This window comes from Scedosporium apiospermum (assembly GCF_000732125.1).
Source record: "Scedosporium apiospermum strain IHEM 14462 chromosome Unknown SEQ_SAPIO_0055, whole genome shotgun sequence".
Lineage (NCBI taxonomy): Eukaryota > Fungi > Ascomycota > Sordariomycetes > Microascales > Microascaceae > Scedosporium > Scedosporium apiospermum.
The window spans coordinates 489,324-505,645 of NW_015971756.1; the positions used below are offsets into that span (position 1 = coordinate 489,324).

The 16,322-nt window shown below is 53.5% G+C and overlaps 5 protein-coding genes across 5 annotated transcripts; 2 read left to right on the top strand and 3 right to left on the bottom strand.

Annotated features, from left to right (window-relative positions):
- Positions 1-1,899: 1,899 nt before the first annotated feature.
- On the top strand, positions 1,900-5,503 carry SAPIO_CDS1344 (3-hydroxy-3-methylglutaryl-coenzyme A reductase; the record flags this gene model as incomplete). Its single annotated transcript, XM_016784638.1, has 2 exons — positions 1,900-5,039; positions 5,122-5,503. 2 exons carry the CDS (start codon positions 1,900-1,902, stop codon positions 5,501-5,503), a joined length of 3,522 nt encoding a protein of 1,173 aa, XP_016645754.1.
- Positions 5,504-6,050: 547 nt separating this feature from the next.
- SAPIO_CDS1345 (Nicotinamidase) lies at positions 6,051-6,835 on the bottom strand (the record flags this gene model as incomplete). The annotated part of the gene is made up of 2 exons (XM_016784639.1): positions 6,051-6,677; positions 6,779-6,835. 2 exons carry the CDS (start codon positions 6,833-6,835, stop codon positions 6,051-6,053), a joined length of 684 nt encoding a protein of 227 aa, XP_016645755.1.
- Positions 6,836-7,496: 661 nt separating this feature from the next.
- On the top strand, positions 7,497-8,144 carry SAPIO_CDS1346 (uncharacterized protein; the record flags this gene model as incomplete). Its single annotated transcript, XM_016784640.1, has 3 exons — positions 7,497-7,685; positions 7,791-7,901; positions 7,986-8,144. 3 exons carry the CDS (start codon positions 7,497-7,499, stop codon positions 8,142-8,144), a joined length of 459 nt encoding a protein of 152 aa, XP_016645756.1.
- A 318-nt stretch (positions 8,145-8,462) lies between these two features.
- Positions 8,463-10,555, bottom strand: SAPIO_CDS1347 (uncharacterized protein; the record flags this gene model as incomplete). Its single annotated transcript, XM_016784641.1, has 2 exons — positions 8,463-9,385; positions 9,481-10,555. 2 exons carry the CDS (start codon positions 10,553-10,555, stop codon positions 8,463-8,465), a joined length of 1,998 nt encoding a protein of 665 aa, XP_016645757.1.
- Positions 10,556-14,057: 3,502 nt separating this feature from the next.
- Positions 14,058-15,661, bottom strand: SAPIO_CDS1348 (GPI-anchored wall transfer protein 1; the record flags this gene model as incomplete). The annotated part of the gene is made up of 2 exons (XM_016784642.1): positions 14,058-15,443; positions 15,557-15,661. The coding sequence occupies 2 exons, from the start codon at positions 15,659-15,661 to the stop codon at positions 14,058-14,060; spliced, it is 1,491 nt and encodes a 496-aa protein (XP_016645758.1).
- Positions 15,662-16,322: the final 661 nt, after the last annotated feature.

Here is a 16,322-nt window from a genome sequence, read left to right on the forward strand (position 1 = left end):
TCTCTTCAGATTGATTTTTTTTTCTTCCTCTTCTTTCCCACTCTTTTTCTTATCAGATCCGAATCTAAATCCGAATGGGGGCTATGGGGCCGGAAAAATGGGGGGCTTCAATGGAGAGCTAAAGTGAACGTATGTTGTGGTAACTGCAGGGTCCTTGTCTCAAGATGGGGTCAATCAGGTCAATCAGGCAGACAAATGGAACCCTTGAGCTGTTTCTGCGATATCGGGATGGGTGGGGGACGTTCGTGGACTGTCGCGGCTGAATCCGGGTTCGAATGGTTTCGATCAATGGCGGTCTGGGTCCGACGCGAGTCTGTAGGCGAGTCTGAACGTCGTGTCTCGAAGAAGAGTTAACGCAAGGGGTTGAGGTGCTCTTGACGAGTTGAATTGGTGAATGAGAGCCGCCCAAGGACAAGGTCGAAGATGATGGATGATGTGATGATGAGCCTCATCTGTTTCGGACTTACGAAGTACGGCACCCTAAACAAAGACGACAGCTACACTACAATACACTAGTTGAAAGCGGCTAGTCGAAGATTTTTGACGTTTTAGCGTGTTGAGGGAAATTATCAGAGCCTCTAATCTGGCACTATGTGACGGAGCTCTCCGTGCCCTCTCTTGAGATGGCTTCGCAGGAGTTCAAGCTCAGTTCTATTTTAAAGTGTCGAGAAACAACAGTGTGTGCATAAGAAAGCAGGGCTCGAGGACATTCTTAAAGGATGGGTCGGGGACGAGGTGCTCATGGTCGGTGAGGTATCTTGGTGATTTAATTTGGAAAGCTTGGACAAAGAGGGATCGACGCCCAATGATGCTGGGCTGGCATACTTGGGCTGCCAGGCCAAGATATTATTCGCTAAGGAAAATCGCGGGTCAACAAGAGGCAGGGAGGAGTCCATCTCGATCCCACTTTGATCCGTTGTGATCACCTCGCTCGTGTACTTCGCAGTGTACGTTTCATCTGTAGTAAACTAGCAGGTTTATGTGCACGACCAGAGCCAGAGCATCACGTCACTCTAAGCCTCGAATTCCCGCCTCGGGCTTTAATCACTGCTTCGTTTGGACTCGCCTCTGTTGTGGGTTTCAAGGAATTGACGTTGTTGCTTTCCTCTTGAACACTCGTGCCCGTCACTGATTTATCTGCTTCCTTGTTCTCCCCCCAGTTTAGCGGAAACACGTCGTGGGCATTGGCCAATTGGTTGATCAATTGATCAATTGATGCCCATGACAGGCTGGTTGGCGGTGGGGATCAGGGAACGCCCCCCCTGAAAAACGGCGCGTACCGTCAACAAGCCCCTGCACACAAATTCTGCCAGCCGGAGCTCTCGATCATTGATGTGGTTCTGGGCCCAACCACGCTAAATTCAATAGTGCGAGGGGCGACTCATACGCCATCTGGCTTCCCCGTTTCTGTCAGTCAACCGCCTCGCCATTGGTCTCACCTCCGCTGGCTTCGGGGCCTCAGTGCACAACTCTATTGATGCCCACTCTTTCACCAGAAAATAGTGTGCAAGACACGACGCTACAGTAGTACCAAATGTGCCAATGTGTCGTGGTGCAACGGTAATTTGTCGGCTGAATCTCTAAATTCCGAGGAAATTTCCCCCTTACAAAATTATTTTTTTTTTTCCTCCCCCTGCCCCCACTCGCCCCTTCCCTAGTGGCTGTGATGGGAAGCTCCCTACCAAATGTATAGATTCTTACTTCGTACTTGGACCCCAATTGATTCCCGGCTCAACTCTTCTTCATCCTCACCTCTCCTTCACCAGCTTCGACACGCCTCATCTCAATCCTCCTTCCTCCCCCGCCTCCTCCCTTCCTCTCTTCACCTTCTCCCTCGTCTTCCCTAATTGCCAATGTGCTAGCGAACCTACCGATTAATCCCTTCTCGACCTTGTCGACATGCTTGATCCGAATCTGCTGCCTCAGCGCTTCCGCGGTGAGCAGCCCGCACCTCCCAATGCAGCCCCAAGCTGGCTCAACAGGAAGGTCACGCCGCTACTTCGGCTCTTGTCCAGGCTCGCATGCGTCCACCCTATCCACACTGTGGTGATTGTAGCTCTCCTTGCTAGCACCACCTATGTCGGTCTGCTCCAGGAGAGTCTCCTAGACCTGAGCTGGAGGGTCGACAGCGCCGACTGGTCCTCGCTCACCGAGGGCAGCCGAAGTCTTCGCGCCGGCCCGGACACCAACTGGAAGTGGCAGACTGTCGAACTCGAGTCTATCGCCGACATTGACCTCGCCCGCTACGATCACCAGGCCCTCGTCACCTTCGTCTTCCCCGACTCGCGCTCTGGCGAATCGCCCACGAACCCTCCTCGATCTCAGGCCATTCCCGTTCCTAGGAACCTGTCCATCCGATCCCTGCCATCCACCGACAACTCCTTGAGTGCCTACTCCCAGGATAGCGCCCTGGCTTTTTCTATCCCTTACAGCCAGGCTCCCGAATTCCTCGCCGCTGCTCAGGAGATTCCCAATGACGAAAGCGCAGCCGCCGAGCCGCTATCGAAAGAAGCTGAGGGCCCCGAGTCCAAGCAATGGATCATGAAGGCTGCCCGTGTGAACACTCGCAGCACAATTGTCTATTGGGCTAAGAATTTCTGGGGAGAGTTCCTTGACCTCTTGAAGAACGCAGAGACTTTGGATATTGTCATTATGGTGCTTGGCTACATTTCCATGCACCTCACTTTTGTCTCTCTCTTCCTGTCTATGCGACGAATGGGCTCCAACTTTTGGCTTGCTGCGAGCGTTCTCTTCTCGTCCGCCTTCGCCTTCCTCTTCGGACTCATCGTGACAACCAAGCTCGGCGTTCCCATCAGCTTGGTCCTCCTATCCGAAGGTCTTCCTTTCCTCGTCGTCACCATCGGTTTCGAGAAGAACATTGTCCTTACCAGGGCTGTGCTTTCCCACGCCATTGAGCACCGCAACTTCCACGAACAAGACAAGAAGTCTGGAAAGAAGTCGGAGGTTTCGCTACCCGACATTATCCAATACGCTGTGCAGGCCGCCATCCGCGACAAGGGTTACGACATTGTGCGAGACTACGCCATTGAGATTGCCGTCCTAATTCTCGGTGCAGCTTCCGGTGTCCAGGGTGGTCTGCAGCAGTTCTGCTTCCTCGCCGCCTGGATCCTCGTCTTCGACTGCATCTTGCTCTTCACCTTTTACACGGCGATTCTCATGATTAAGCTCGAGATTAACCGCATCAAGCGTCACGTCGATGTGCGCAAGGCCCTCGAGGCCGATGGTGTGAGCCGTCGCGTTGCCGAGAACGTCGCCAAGAGCAACGACCCCAAGGAGGCAAGCCTATTTGGCCGCCGCGTCAGGAGCAACAGTGTCCCCAAGTTCAAGGTTCTGATGGTGTCGGGCTTTGTCCTCGTGAACATTCTCAATCTTTGCACCATCCCCTTCCGAAACACGTCGCTGTCCAACATTTCATCATGGGTCGCTGGTCTTAGCGCCGTCGTCACTTCCCCTCCGGTTGATCCTTTCAAGGTTGGCTTGAACGGATTGGATGCTATCCTCGCCTCGGCCATTGCCAAGGCGCAGCCGACTTTGGTTACGGTGCTGACGCCCATAAAATACGAGTTCGAGTACCCCTCGGTCCATTATGCTCTCCCATCTGGCGCCGCCGGCGAGGCCACTAACCACCTGGTCAACTACGGCGTCGGTGGAAGGATGGTTGGAAGCCTGCTCACAAGCCTGGAGGACCCCGTCCTTTCCAAGTGGATTATTGTCGCCCTCGCGCTCAGCGTTGCGCTCAACGGCTACTTGTTCAATGTTGCTCGCTGGGGAATTAAGGACCCTAACGTTCCAGATAGCCAGATCGACCGGAGCGAGCTCGCCAGAGCCTCGGACTTCAATGACACTTCCTCTGCGACGCTCCCTCTCGGAGAGTACATGCCTCCTTCGCAGAGGCTAGCCAAGCCCCTTACTCCTGCGACCACGGACGACGAGTCTGAACTGTCCATGAAGAAGATCGTCGAGCCGGTAGACCAGTCTCTGATGCGGCCCATTCCCGAACTCGAAGAGCTCATCAAGCAGGATAGGGTTCCCGAGATGTCTGACGAGGAAGTGGTTCTCATGGCCATGCGCGGAAAGATTGCTGGATATTCCCTGGAAAAGAGACTCAAGGACTTTACTCGCGCTGTCAAGATTAGGCGAAGCATTATCTCACGGACCAAGGTTACGGCGGCGCTCACGCAATTCCTCGAACGATCCAAACTGCCGTACGAGCAATACAACTGGGAGCGCGTGTTCGGCGCGTGCTGCGAGAACGTTATCGGATACATGCCATTGCCTGTCGGTGTGGCTGGGCCTCTCGTCATTGATGGACAGAGCTACTTTATTCCGATGGCGACGACGGAGGGTGTGTTGGTGGCTAGTGTGAACCGAGGATGCAAGTCGATTAATTCGGGCGGCGGTGCGGTGACTGTATTAACCGGGGACGGCATGACTCGTGGCCCCTGTGTGAGCTTCGAGACGTTGGAGCGTGCGGGAGCGGCCAAGCTGTGGCTCGATTCGGAGGCGGGACAGACGGTGATGAAGAGGGCGTTCAACTCGACGAGTAACTACGCTCGTCTCCAGACGATGAAGACGGCGCTGGCGGGTACGAACCTCTACATCCGGTTCAAGACAACGACAGGCGACGCCATGGGCATGAACATGATTTCGAAGGGCGTGGAGTATGCGCTAGACGTGATGAAGAACGAAGGTTTCGAGGACATGACGATCGTGTCGGTGTCGGGCAACTACTGCATCGACAAGAAGCCGGCGGCCATTAACTGGATAGACGGGCGCGGCAAGAGCGTCGTGGCCGAGGCCATCATTCCCGGTGACGTGGTCAAGTCGGTGCTGAAGACGGACGTGGAAACGATGGTGGAGCTCAACGTGAATAAGAACCTGATCGGGTCGGCGATGGCGGGTTCAGTTGGTGGATTTAATGCGCAGGCGGCGAATATTGTGGCGGCTGTTTTTATTGCTACGGGTCAGGATCCGGCGCAGGTCGTGGAGAGTGCCAACTGTATCACCATTATGAAGAAGTAAGCTCCCCCTTACCCCCTGCGTTTTGATTTATGCCCACCCCATCTCTCTCTACGGATAACTAACACTGAGTCAATCTAGTCTTCATGGCAATCTCCAGGTCTCCGTGTCGATGCCCTCGCTCGAGGTTGGTACGCTCGGCGGAGGCACGATCCTGGAGCCCCAGTCCGCCATGCTCGAGATGCTCGGCGTGCGCGGACCCCACCCGACCAACCCAGGCGAGAACGCCCGCCGACTCGCCCGAATCGTTGCGGCAGCCACGCTGGCTGGTGAACTGTCTCTCTGCAGCGCTCTCGCCGCCGGCCATCTCGTCAAGGCCCACATGGCGCACAACCGATCGGCACCGCCTACGCGGTCTAGCACGCCTGCTCCCATGACTAGTGGAAATAAGGGCGGCCTGTCGATGACGCTGGGCAACTTGGGTGCGTTGAGTGCCGCGGCTATTGAGCGGGCTAAGCGATGAACAAAGAATGATAGGAGGGATGATTAAAGGAAACGGAACTCTTCTGCTGTGGAAAGAAGTGATGGATTATAATGGTCTATGCATTGTTTGAATAACACGGGTTGTCAAGCACTGCACCAATGAGGGGTTTCCTTGGTTTCATTCTCTTTGTCTCTCTCTATCTAGGCCTCGTTCGGAGGCAGTTCATCTCTTCCCGATCAATTCTCTTCGGTTTATTAATTTTACTTGACTATTTTCTTTTCCCCTTTTACTCGGGAACCTGAACTTTTTAATGCCCCCCTTAGGGCGTAAGATAGATTCAACGCTGTGTGTACACGAATATATCAATCCTTGCGTTGGAACATCATGTTTGTCTCTTCTCGTGGTGTATCTGGTGCTACTACTATCGAATGCCCCATTGAGTTGCATCCTTCCCGCTGAAGACTAGAACGTCGAAAATAAGAACAAGGTGAAGAGAGAGAGAAAAAGAAAAAAAAAATTTGGCATCGCTTGCGTCATCAACATCATCAACATCATCAAGTCCCTCAGACAACGTGACATCCCCTTCTCACCCCCTCGCCTCTCCCAGCTTCCTAACCCTCTCCACCTCCTCACCCGCCATCCCCACAACCCTCACGCCCTCTTTCTCAATCTCCTTCTTGACATCCTCCCATTTATCAGGATCCACGGCCCTCGTCCCCTCCTCAACGATATACGTCACAAACCCCTCCCGCGCCGCATCGACCGCCGACCACCGAACACAATAATCCGCCGCCAGCCCGACGACAAAAACGTGCGTGACGCCCTCATCCCTCAACCTCTTCGCGAGCCCCGAATCGGAGACTTTGTACGGATCGTAAAAGGCGGAGTACATCTCCACCGTCGGGTTGGTTCCCTTGCGGATGACGTCGTCTAGGAGATCGGCCCGGAGTTCGGGGACCAGAGAGGCTCCCGGTGTGTCTTGCACGCAGTGGACGGGCCAGAGGGGGGTTGTGTAGGAGAGGGAAGGATCCTCGGGGTGGTGGATCGTGTGGGTGGATGTGAAGGGGGCGGCGGAGGGGTGGTTGGAGGCGAAGGAGATGTGGGTTGGGGGGTGCCAGTCGAGGGTGGCGAGTTTGAGGGGGAAGGGGTAGGTGAGGAGGAGGTTTGTTGGGGGGAGGATGGAGCGGGCGGAGGGGACGGGGAGGGCGCCGTTCTGAAGCTGCCTGTTAGTGAGATGTTTTCTCTTGTGTATGTGTGCGTGTGTGTGTGGAGATGCGTATAAGTCGATATGTTGGGGATGGAAGGGAGACGTACGGGGGGACAAAAGTCCTCTTGGAGGTCGACGACGAGGAGGGCGGGTTTGTAGGCCATCGTGGATGTTCTAGAGTTCCAGAAGCTCTCGTGCTCTCAAATCGGGGACCTGAATGGTGTGGTTGTCTCCTGTAATTCTTTCCCGGGTATTTGAGGGAGATCAATTGACGATAACTCGTGACATAAGCACAGAAAAAGAAGAGGAAAGAGCAAAGCAGACAGAATAAAAGTCATCGAGGTTACAATCCAAACAAGGCAGGCAGACTCGAGCCCGTCTTTTAGACTTTCCCAACAGCCTGGGAAATGATAAGAAAAACGGGCCTGGGGCTGAACTTGCGCCCCCTGCATGAGCTAAACCCCACGTGGAGTCTCCAGCCTGGCACATCGTTCCCTAAAAGTGTGGCAGTGGCAGTGGCCGTGGCCTGGGGGCAGGCAAATCTCAACGCTATATCTTCCCCCCAAGGAACGAAAAACGCAGTTCAGAAAGAAAGAAGCGGCGGCGTGTGCAGCCCTATCGGATGCAGACCCTTTCCGAGACAAGTCTCTCGACCATCCCGAGTGTCCGTTCGAGTGGGGGATTTAGGGGCAAGTCTTAGCGGGATCAATATCCTCTAGGCCTGGCCATTTTCTCCAACCAGCAAACGGCCTCATCATCCAGCAAAATCGGGATCGTTGAGCTCTTCAATCAGGAACAAGAACGAGATAAGCCGGCATCATCACCATGGCGCGCCAACATACCGCCCTCAAACTCATCCTCCTCCTCGCCCTCCTTATTCTTCTCTATCTCGCCATCACCTCCGACTTCTCCTCTCTCATCTCACCGGCCACCCTTCCGCTCGTGCCTCAAACAGTCACCCACATCGTCCTCTTCCAGTTCAAATCCTCAGTTGACAACGCCACCATCAAGAAAGTACGTCCTGGCTCAACTCTTTCATTTTCTTTTTATTATTATTATTATTACTTACATCCTATTTTCAAACATAATGAAATAAATCTAACGACGAAAAAAAAACAGGTCTACAACCGAATGCTCTCCCTTAAACATGAGTGTCTTCACCCCGTCCGCTCGAAGCCTTACATCCGCTCCGTAAAAGGCGGTATTGATAACTCACCCGAGGGTCTTCAGGTATAAGCCCCTTTTCTTCTCTTATTCTTTCCCCCCTCTCCATCCTTGATTCTTCTTCGACGATAAAGTACTTACAAAATCCAGAACGGCATAACCCATGCCTTCGTCGTCGAGTTCGCCTCCGTCTGGGACCGCGACTACTACATCCGAGACGATCCCGCCCACAAGGCCTTCGTCGAGTGGGTTGGATCCGCTGTGGAAAACGCCATCGTTGTGGACTTTTCACTGGGGAGACTAGAATAAATCCAAGAGTTTATACTTTAAACCAGAGAAGAGAAGAGAACATCATTATTTTTGTACCGAGCAAGCTCGGATCGCTAGAGATAAACACTATAGACACTCGACTTTTTTTTTTCCTCAATCCGTACTCCGCTGATCCATCTGAGCCCGCTCGAATGTATCGTCAATGCTGCGATGAAAGTAGTCTTACAAACTTCAATATTGGAACTTCTTTTTCTCTTTTTCCTTTTTGCTTTGCTTTTCGTTTTCTCCAATCCTTCCCCCATATTTTTTTGTACTTCCCACCGTCTCTACCCATCTCACACCATCTTTTTTTTGTGCTCAAACCATCAACGTCTTCAGTGCCTCTCCTAGGACAGCCGCCGACGGATCCTCCCCAAACACCTCCGGCGGCTTCTTATCCAACCCCATCAGCTCATACACCGCCGTCTGCGCCGACCGCACGGAATACTCCATCGTAAACGTCACGTCCCTCTCAATCTCCACGTACTGGCCCATCAAGCCCAGGTTTTTGCTGCCCTTGGGGACCACCTGCGGCCGGCTGTCCTTCTTCCTCTTTATGTACGGACTCGTAATGAGGGGCATCAGCACGGGAAGCGTTATGGAATTCTCCAGTGTCGGTTCTAAGGGGTAGTCCATAAACCGGAGGATCTCCGTTAGGATTTCCCTACCACTACACTCCGTCATTGGCTTGTTCACGAAGCGGCCAGGCTGGTCGGGGTACAGTCCGTAGCCCCAAAAGACGGTGGTGTCCTCGTCCTGGTCGGTGAAATAGGGCTGCTTTGGTATCGTAATGGAGACTAGCCACGGGCTGTCGCGGAACGAGAGGAGAGGACATGTGCCATGGGTGCTGCCAGCCCACTGGAGCAGGTGCTGAATAAAGGTCCTATCGAACATGGTTATGGTGAAGGCAACCCCCATCGACTCGCCTTGGTGCTCGCGGAAGAGGCGAGGATCGCCAAACTTCGCGGCGTGCGGGTTAATTTTCGGATCCGCCAGCTCGAGCCAAAACTTCCAGATAGGATCGGGATGGTCGTGAACCCATCTATTAGTGGGCATGGGAAGGGGCGGTCTCGTGTTTGTGCCGGACTTGGAGCCTGAAGCCATGGAGCCGAGCGTGATCAGCACGATATCGGATGGCCGTACGGGGATGATGAGATCTGAGTTCTCTCGGTGGACAGCTATGCCCGACACGATCATGTCTCTCGTGTTGGGCGCGAATTTGAGGGTTTGTGCCGTGGTTCCTAGGCTAGACTTAGCAATCTTTGGCCTTGATCATAATAGACATTTACATTGACCAAATGTGTTTCGGGGGGACACCCAATGCCTCTCGGCTTACCGTATTGAAAGTCAACACCCTGCTCCCTAAGGTAGGCCACTAAAGGGACAATCGCCGCCTCAAAGTCATTCGACGGCATGTACTCCATGCCAGCCATCGTGCTGATGTTGGGAAACTCGTGCAAGAATCGGTGAAGATACCGCCGTAGCTCGATGGCGCTATGCCACGGCTTAAACAAGTACATAGTAGACACCATGTCCCAAAAGTTGGTCTCGAAGAACTCTAGCTCGAAAAAGTCCCGTATGGTGGCATTCCCAAGGCTCTCTTCCGATCGGAGGATGAAGGCCATGAGGGCTGCCTGATCTCGCGGGTTCAGGCCCATGGTCGCAGTATCTACGGTTTCAGGGCGACCGTTTTCATTCATGGAGACCAGTCGAATCTTGGTGCGCGGTCTTTCCTTGGGGCTGGAACGGTTCCTCCGGATGTGGTCCAGCAGTGTCTTCGGCGGTTCTTCATCATGCTTTTGCTGCTCAGGCTCAGACTCTTGCTTGGATGCTGGTTCCGGCTCTGGCTCCACGTGCCCCTCGCTTGCCCCTCCCTCTGGCTCTGGTTCTCCCTCTACGTCCGCCTTTGCCTTCGCTTTTGCCTCTGCCACTGCCTCTACCACTGCCACTGCCGCTGCCCCGTTGGTGCTACCATTAGCACCATTCGCATGCGCCTTTGTCTTCGAGCGACACGGATACGGCACCTTGGACAACGTGTCGTAGAAACACCGGTAAGAAAAGTTAAGCTTCCGCGCCGCACGGATGACGTAACCTTTCCTTGCCGGCGGCAAAGTTGGACGCGCAGAGGCGCCAGCGGCACCAGGACGGGCATCTGAATCCTTGGGTTCGTCCTCGGCAGCCATAGATCCACCGGGAGTCGGGCTCGCCTCCAGGATATGAATGCGACTCGCGGGCACCTGAGCATCAGTGATCAGATGGACAGCGGCGGCCAGAGAGGCAATGCCACCGCCAACGAGCCAGGCGTCCGTGTTCAACGGGTCGCGTTGGGCGCCGGTACCCGTGGCGCCATTGTTGACGAAGACTGTAGTAGTGGTGGCGGCGTAGGAGTTGGTGAGTGGTGGTCCCTCCATTTCAAGATTGTTTGTTATAAGAAAAGGTGCTGCACTGGTCGAGTCGAGACTAGTGCATGTGATGTTCAGCCATGGGCCAGATCAGGAAGAGCTTAATTCGGGATGGTTTGGGCATATTCAAACCCCTTCGGAGGAAAGTGACTCTTTCGTTTTTAAAGGCACATACTTCGTAGGGGACCCAAGACACTCGACCGGCGGGAAGAACAGGAGAGTAAACGTCAAGGTGGGTAATGTGTGTGGGGATTGAGGGAATCAAATGCAACGGGCTTGGATGGGGCAACTTTTTGGGGGGTCCACGTTTGATGGTTTGGCGGTTTGGCGGTTTGACGGGTTGTGTTTGTGGGGTCAGGAGGTCAGGGAAAAGTTCATCGCAAATGCAATGATTCATGTCTCGTTCATCATTTTTGGTTTTTTTTTTTAATGGTTGCAGCGGGAAGACCGAGGAGTGAAAGGTGCTAGTTATTAGGGTGCTCCGTGCTTGGTTGCTAGAGAGAGCTAGAAGAGATATGAAGTAGATACACACGATATTTACATGGACCACGGGTTTAAGCTCAATGTCTTATACCTCACGTTGCTTGGCGTGGGCTGGTACAAGAGTATGGGTTGGGCAAGGGTGTGCGAAACATTAATAAGGATGGCAAGAGGTTGAGACTTGATGGATTGATGCAAGTGACATGTCATGTCATAAGACGCAAGTGGCTTGGGCACCGTGAAAAAAAAGGCAGGCACACACACTTCGTGGAGTTTAGCAAACAAGCGTTTGTCGCAGGTCCGAGGCGCATCTAAATTTGAGATTGAACCGGTCAGGGTGTAGAAAAAAGGGGACGTGAAAATAAATCTTATCGCAGACGAGGGATTGCAATCATCATAGACCCATCAACAATGGGCTTAGTCCCTCCTTCAGGATCGAGTCCCCACAATCTAGTGTCGTCAGTCTGCTCCTGCCATGCCATTGCGCTTCCAGTAGTGAACTGTTTAGCATGGACAGAAATGGCAAGAGCGCATGCAGACCTCAAGTGTCGAGGTACAAGCACAATAGCTCAACAAAAGCGAAGTGATGTTGCCTGAATAGAATCGTATGTCTTTCACACAAGCAAACAGCATTTTCAGTTGAAGCGAGAGCGCGGCAAGCGCAACCTTCAGTCGTTGCAGGTTCGGCAGCTGCGATCAGACCGGGTGCATCAATTAATCTGGTCGTGGTCGTGGTCGTGGTCGTGGGTGTTGTTGCCGTCGGCGTTGCAGCCGGTGAAGCATGGAAGCAAGCGGGAAAGTATCAACGACGTAATATCACGAGACTTGGAAGTTAAGACGGACCGGACCGGACGTCGGATGAGAGCGGCGGAAAGAGGAGCTGTAAAGATGAGACTTGCTCCTGCCTCCTTGGTCCTTGGCGCCTTCCCTTTCTCCCCGGACGTTTCTTTCCGAGCCAGAGATACCACGTCTCTACTCAAGAGTACTCCAAGTATTTCGTACATTCATGATATCAAGCTTCTCCGGCTTTTCAGAGTCACCTCTCGTGGCAGGTGCGTCTACATGTGTGTGCCACTGCTTGCCTGCTGCGTGTCCCTGTGCGTCCCTGCAGCTTGTTTCTGTCTCTGCCGGACGCATCATGGCTCTCATGCCTTGCTTCATTCGCTTCTGAACGAGACTAATCTTCGCAGAGCAAGGGGGAAGAGCCTCGGTTGACTCCTATATTTTTTGTCATCTTCAAACGTCGGCAAACGGCCACGACAGTCAAGACCCATTTCGTTATATTAAGTCGGAGCACTAGAGTTGCAGCAGAAATCTCGTCAAGACCTTCCGAGGTTAATGCCTCCCGCTTACACACGGATCATGGATTGCTTATCGTGTCTTCCCCTTTGCCCGTACCCGAATCGCAGTGCCCGAGCCGTGAATAAAGTACGAAGTATTGTTCCATCATCCTCGACCAGGATCCGATCAAGAAACCTGGGGTAATTGATATGTGGATGTGTCACACTCTCACTCGCAGACTCACAGACACGATCCTTCTGCTCCTTTTTTCTCTTCTCTCCCAGGATCTGCCCGACAGGATCGGCCCCCACAGCTCATGAAGACACACCTTGAGGCACACACGGCTGGGATCAATGCCGAAATTTGATAATAGTTCAGACCCATTAATAACGAAACAATTCCTTCCATATCCCGTGAAACAAACAACGTTGGCGTTTCTTCATTCCAGAAGCCCGTGTCCCCCAGCGCTGCCCTGCACAGCTTGCTTGGCTGAGCCCAATATGCAAGAAACGCGTGGGGGTCAAAAACGGTTTAAAGGTCCACCTGCGGTCCACCTGGCAAGAATCGTACGATTTGCCTTCTACAACGCATCGGGCCAAGGCGTAATATAAAAAAAAAAAAAAAAAAAAAAAAAAAAAAAAGTTGTGCACAGGGGGAAAAAAAAAAATGCTCACACTTCCACTCTACAGGACTCCTATTTCGGCTCTCGTTCTCGCGAACTGAATCTATCCCCTAGCTCTTAAAACCCCTATTATGCCTTGACAACGGCGTTGCGCGGTCGTCTGCGGTCGTCTCCGCCCGAAGCGGGTGGGACATGCTCTCATCAACGTTCCTCAAGTCAGCCGCCGCTCGTTTCTTACTCGAACTTGCATCGTACGGCAGCATGTCTTGACTCGGTTTTGCTCGCCCGCATCTAGCATCCACCCGGCAATGCAAGTCGACTCGACCCATGCCTCGTGTGTACTAGTCCTCATCGTGCCCGGCATTGCAGCATCCTGGGCGTCGATGTTGCATGTCGCTCTGGGCCAAATATGGAGACGGATGGAGCTTATGCAATCTGCGCGCTGCATCCGGTCCGGGCCTCCCTTTCCGACCTTCCGAGGACTTGTTCGATTTTTGGGGCGTGAGAGGCGTGAATATCAAACTTGTTCGGCAGTCGAGATGGCAAGCATCGATGTGGGCAAGTGTCCTCCTGAGTGGACGTAGCACTTCTCGAGTCCTCACCGCCAATCGGATGGAACAAGGAGACATGAATTCTTATGGAAGATGGTCGACGTACGCTCGGTCAGGAAAATGGGTGTATTCTCAATATTACAGGCCATAGCGTTGTTCTCCACTCTTGAGAGCAAGAAGAAGATAGGTAAGACGCTTCGTCCTGATTGTAAGTTCATATCTGGTCCACATCAGGCCAAGCGAGGGCCAAAATGGGGAGTATAAGCAACAGCTTCAGTCGACCCGCCGATTCTTCGATCAACCATGTGTCTGTAGATGGATCTTAAAACTCCTTTGCCCACTCGCCAAGGTCATAGACCGGCATCCACATCTTCTCCGAGGAGGAAGTAAACCATGAAAATAATCTTCACTATGTACTAGCAAAGCAAGGCTCATTCAACCAGTTAGATATCCAAAACTGCACACTCAGAAGAATTCATAACGCCACGTAAATGCAGTGAAACGCTAGATGTCCTCCAATCCACCACCTAGACACACACCGCCAGAACTCGGTTCTATCCAACGCTGCCTACCATCTCTAAAGCTTAATAGAAATATCATACGCATCCAAACCAACAGCAACAACGCTCAAAAGGCCAGTATATCCCACCAGGATACCCATGGTCTGCCTGGGCGTCATGTCCAGCGTCGGCACAGTCATATTAACAAGCCCCGTCAACAAATTCGCCAGCAAGAACACCGCAAGGCCATTCCTATTAAAGGCCCTGAGCACACGACTCGTGGCATTGATGTACGCCTCCTTCTCCGTCCTGGCGTCATTGGCATTGTAAAACGCCGGGAAGAAGATGGTGTCGATGAGGCAGCATATTAAGATCTGGGTCGAGTTGAACGCTGCGACCCAGAGGACGTAAGGAAGGTTCGCGAGCCGGCGGGACACGGATAGCCCGAAGCCGAAGCTGTAATCGGTCGCGAAGAAGTATAGCGCTGCCCAGATCATGGACCAGACTGCCATGGTCAACAGGAGCGTGGTCCGCTGAGAGCCCTTGGAGACTCCGCTCCGCGGCGGCGTGATGCTGCGGGGCAGGATGTACATGCCTGCATCTTGGCCGCAGAGGAAGATGGACAGATATCCGATGAAGCTGAAGATGCCCTCCTTGTTCATGGAAAATAGGTTATTCCTCGGCGCCGTCAGAACGAAGGCCTTGAGGGGGGTGTTGTCGAGGGCAAGCTGGTAAACGACGGATAAGAGGACGGCGAGTGTCGCGTAGGAGGGGACGATCTTGAGAGCGGACTGGAAGACGGCGACGAAGGGCGGGAGGAAGCCCAGGGTGAAGAAGAAGTTCCAGTGCACGCCATACTCGGTGACGTGCTCGGCGTAGTCGAGACCCTTGACGCTGAGAGTGCGGATGACTCCGAGGATGAGAAGTGGGAGGGAGTGGCGCATCGATTGCGTTAATCGGCGGAGGAGCGGTGTCGTTCGGCCTTCGGCGCGCTGCTTGAGGACGGGGCGGGCGGCGACTACGCCCGCAGAGTAGACGAAGGAGCCAACGCCTAGATCCATCAGAGAGGTACCCCACGTCTCCACCTTGGCGAATCTTCTTGGGAAGAGTCTGAAGTCGACGGCGAGGATAGCGGTACAGGTCATGATCATCATGGAGCCTCTGTAAGTGGTAAGGAAGGGCTTAAGCGACAGGACGCCGAGAGCTCCGGAGGCATTCTTAGATTTGGCGGCGGGGGGGACAAGGGGCTTCTTTTTCGGGGACGACGAGCTGGGCAGTGCCCAGACGAGAAGAGCCGGGGCGACGAGGAGAAGGCTCAGGAGGATGGGCGTGCTAGAGTATAGCGTAGTCGAGAGGATGATGGTTCCGACGTTGATGAAGTAGTCGACGAGAAAAGCGACGACGCTGTATGATTTGAAGAAGGATTGGCGGGCTTGTAGCACAGACCAGAGGAAGATGGCGACCTACGATGTCAGAGTAAGAGTCAGCGATGCAAAATGCCTCTCACGCGTATTGTGCGACGCGGCTCCTTGTGGACGCGGGCAGTAGTGTTCCAAGGTCTAAGAAGCTAGCTTACCGGTCCGACCGCGGTCACGGCGCTAATCTCGCTGATGGGCCCGCCGGTCAAGTTGGACACGAAGTCCTCCTTGAGTTTCTTGTAATCGATGGACGAGTCGGACATGTTGGCGAGAGTTTAGTGTTTCCTGGAAGAGGACCCCCGGCGATGTCAAGATATCCGGATTAAATCGAGTCGGAGTCAAACATGTCCTAACTCCGCCTGTTTTCTCCGCCCGGGTGCGTAAGTCTGTTGAAACCAGGAAACAGCTACATATGGTCACCTCATGCTATCAGTGATTTCTTGCGATATTGGTACGAGAGGCGCCGCAGCTGCGAAGCTCTATGCCGGTTCGGTTATAGCCTTTTGATGGCGGAATGGCCGGGATGAAGCTCTGGCTCCGTGTCCTCTTTTCTTAAGTTCAATTGTTCTACGACGTCTCCGGTTTTCTGCCCAGTGATTCCACGAAATTGCGTCACGTGCGTAGACCCAGTCCCGCCCGGACGTCCGGAGCATCTCGAACAACTCCCTCGATCACCGGACCTTGTCCAAGGCTTTCAGGCAATCGAAAAATCTAGTTTAATTCCAACACATCTTGGAAATGGCATGATTCACAGAGGCATAGCATAGCATCACGAGGGGCTCCGAGGTTTTATGAGGATGGTACGAAAGTTGTATATTTGTCCCTGTGGACACATCCCCTGCTCGAGGCGGACAATGCTGGTAGTCTCGCCAGGCTTGGGAACGATCCCCTTTCACAAACTTGCCGGCGAGATTTGTACAGGGC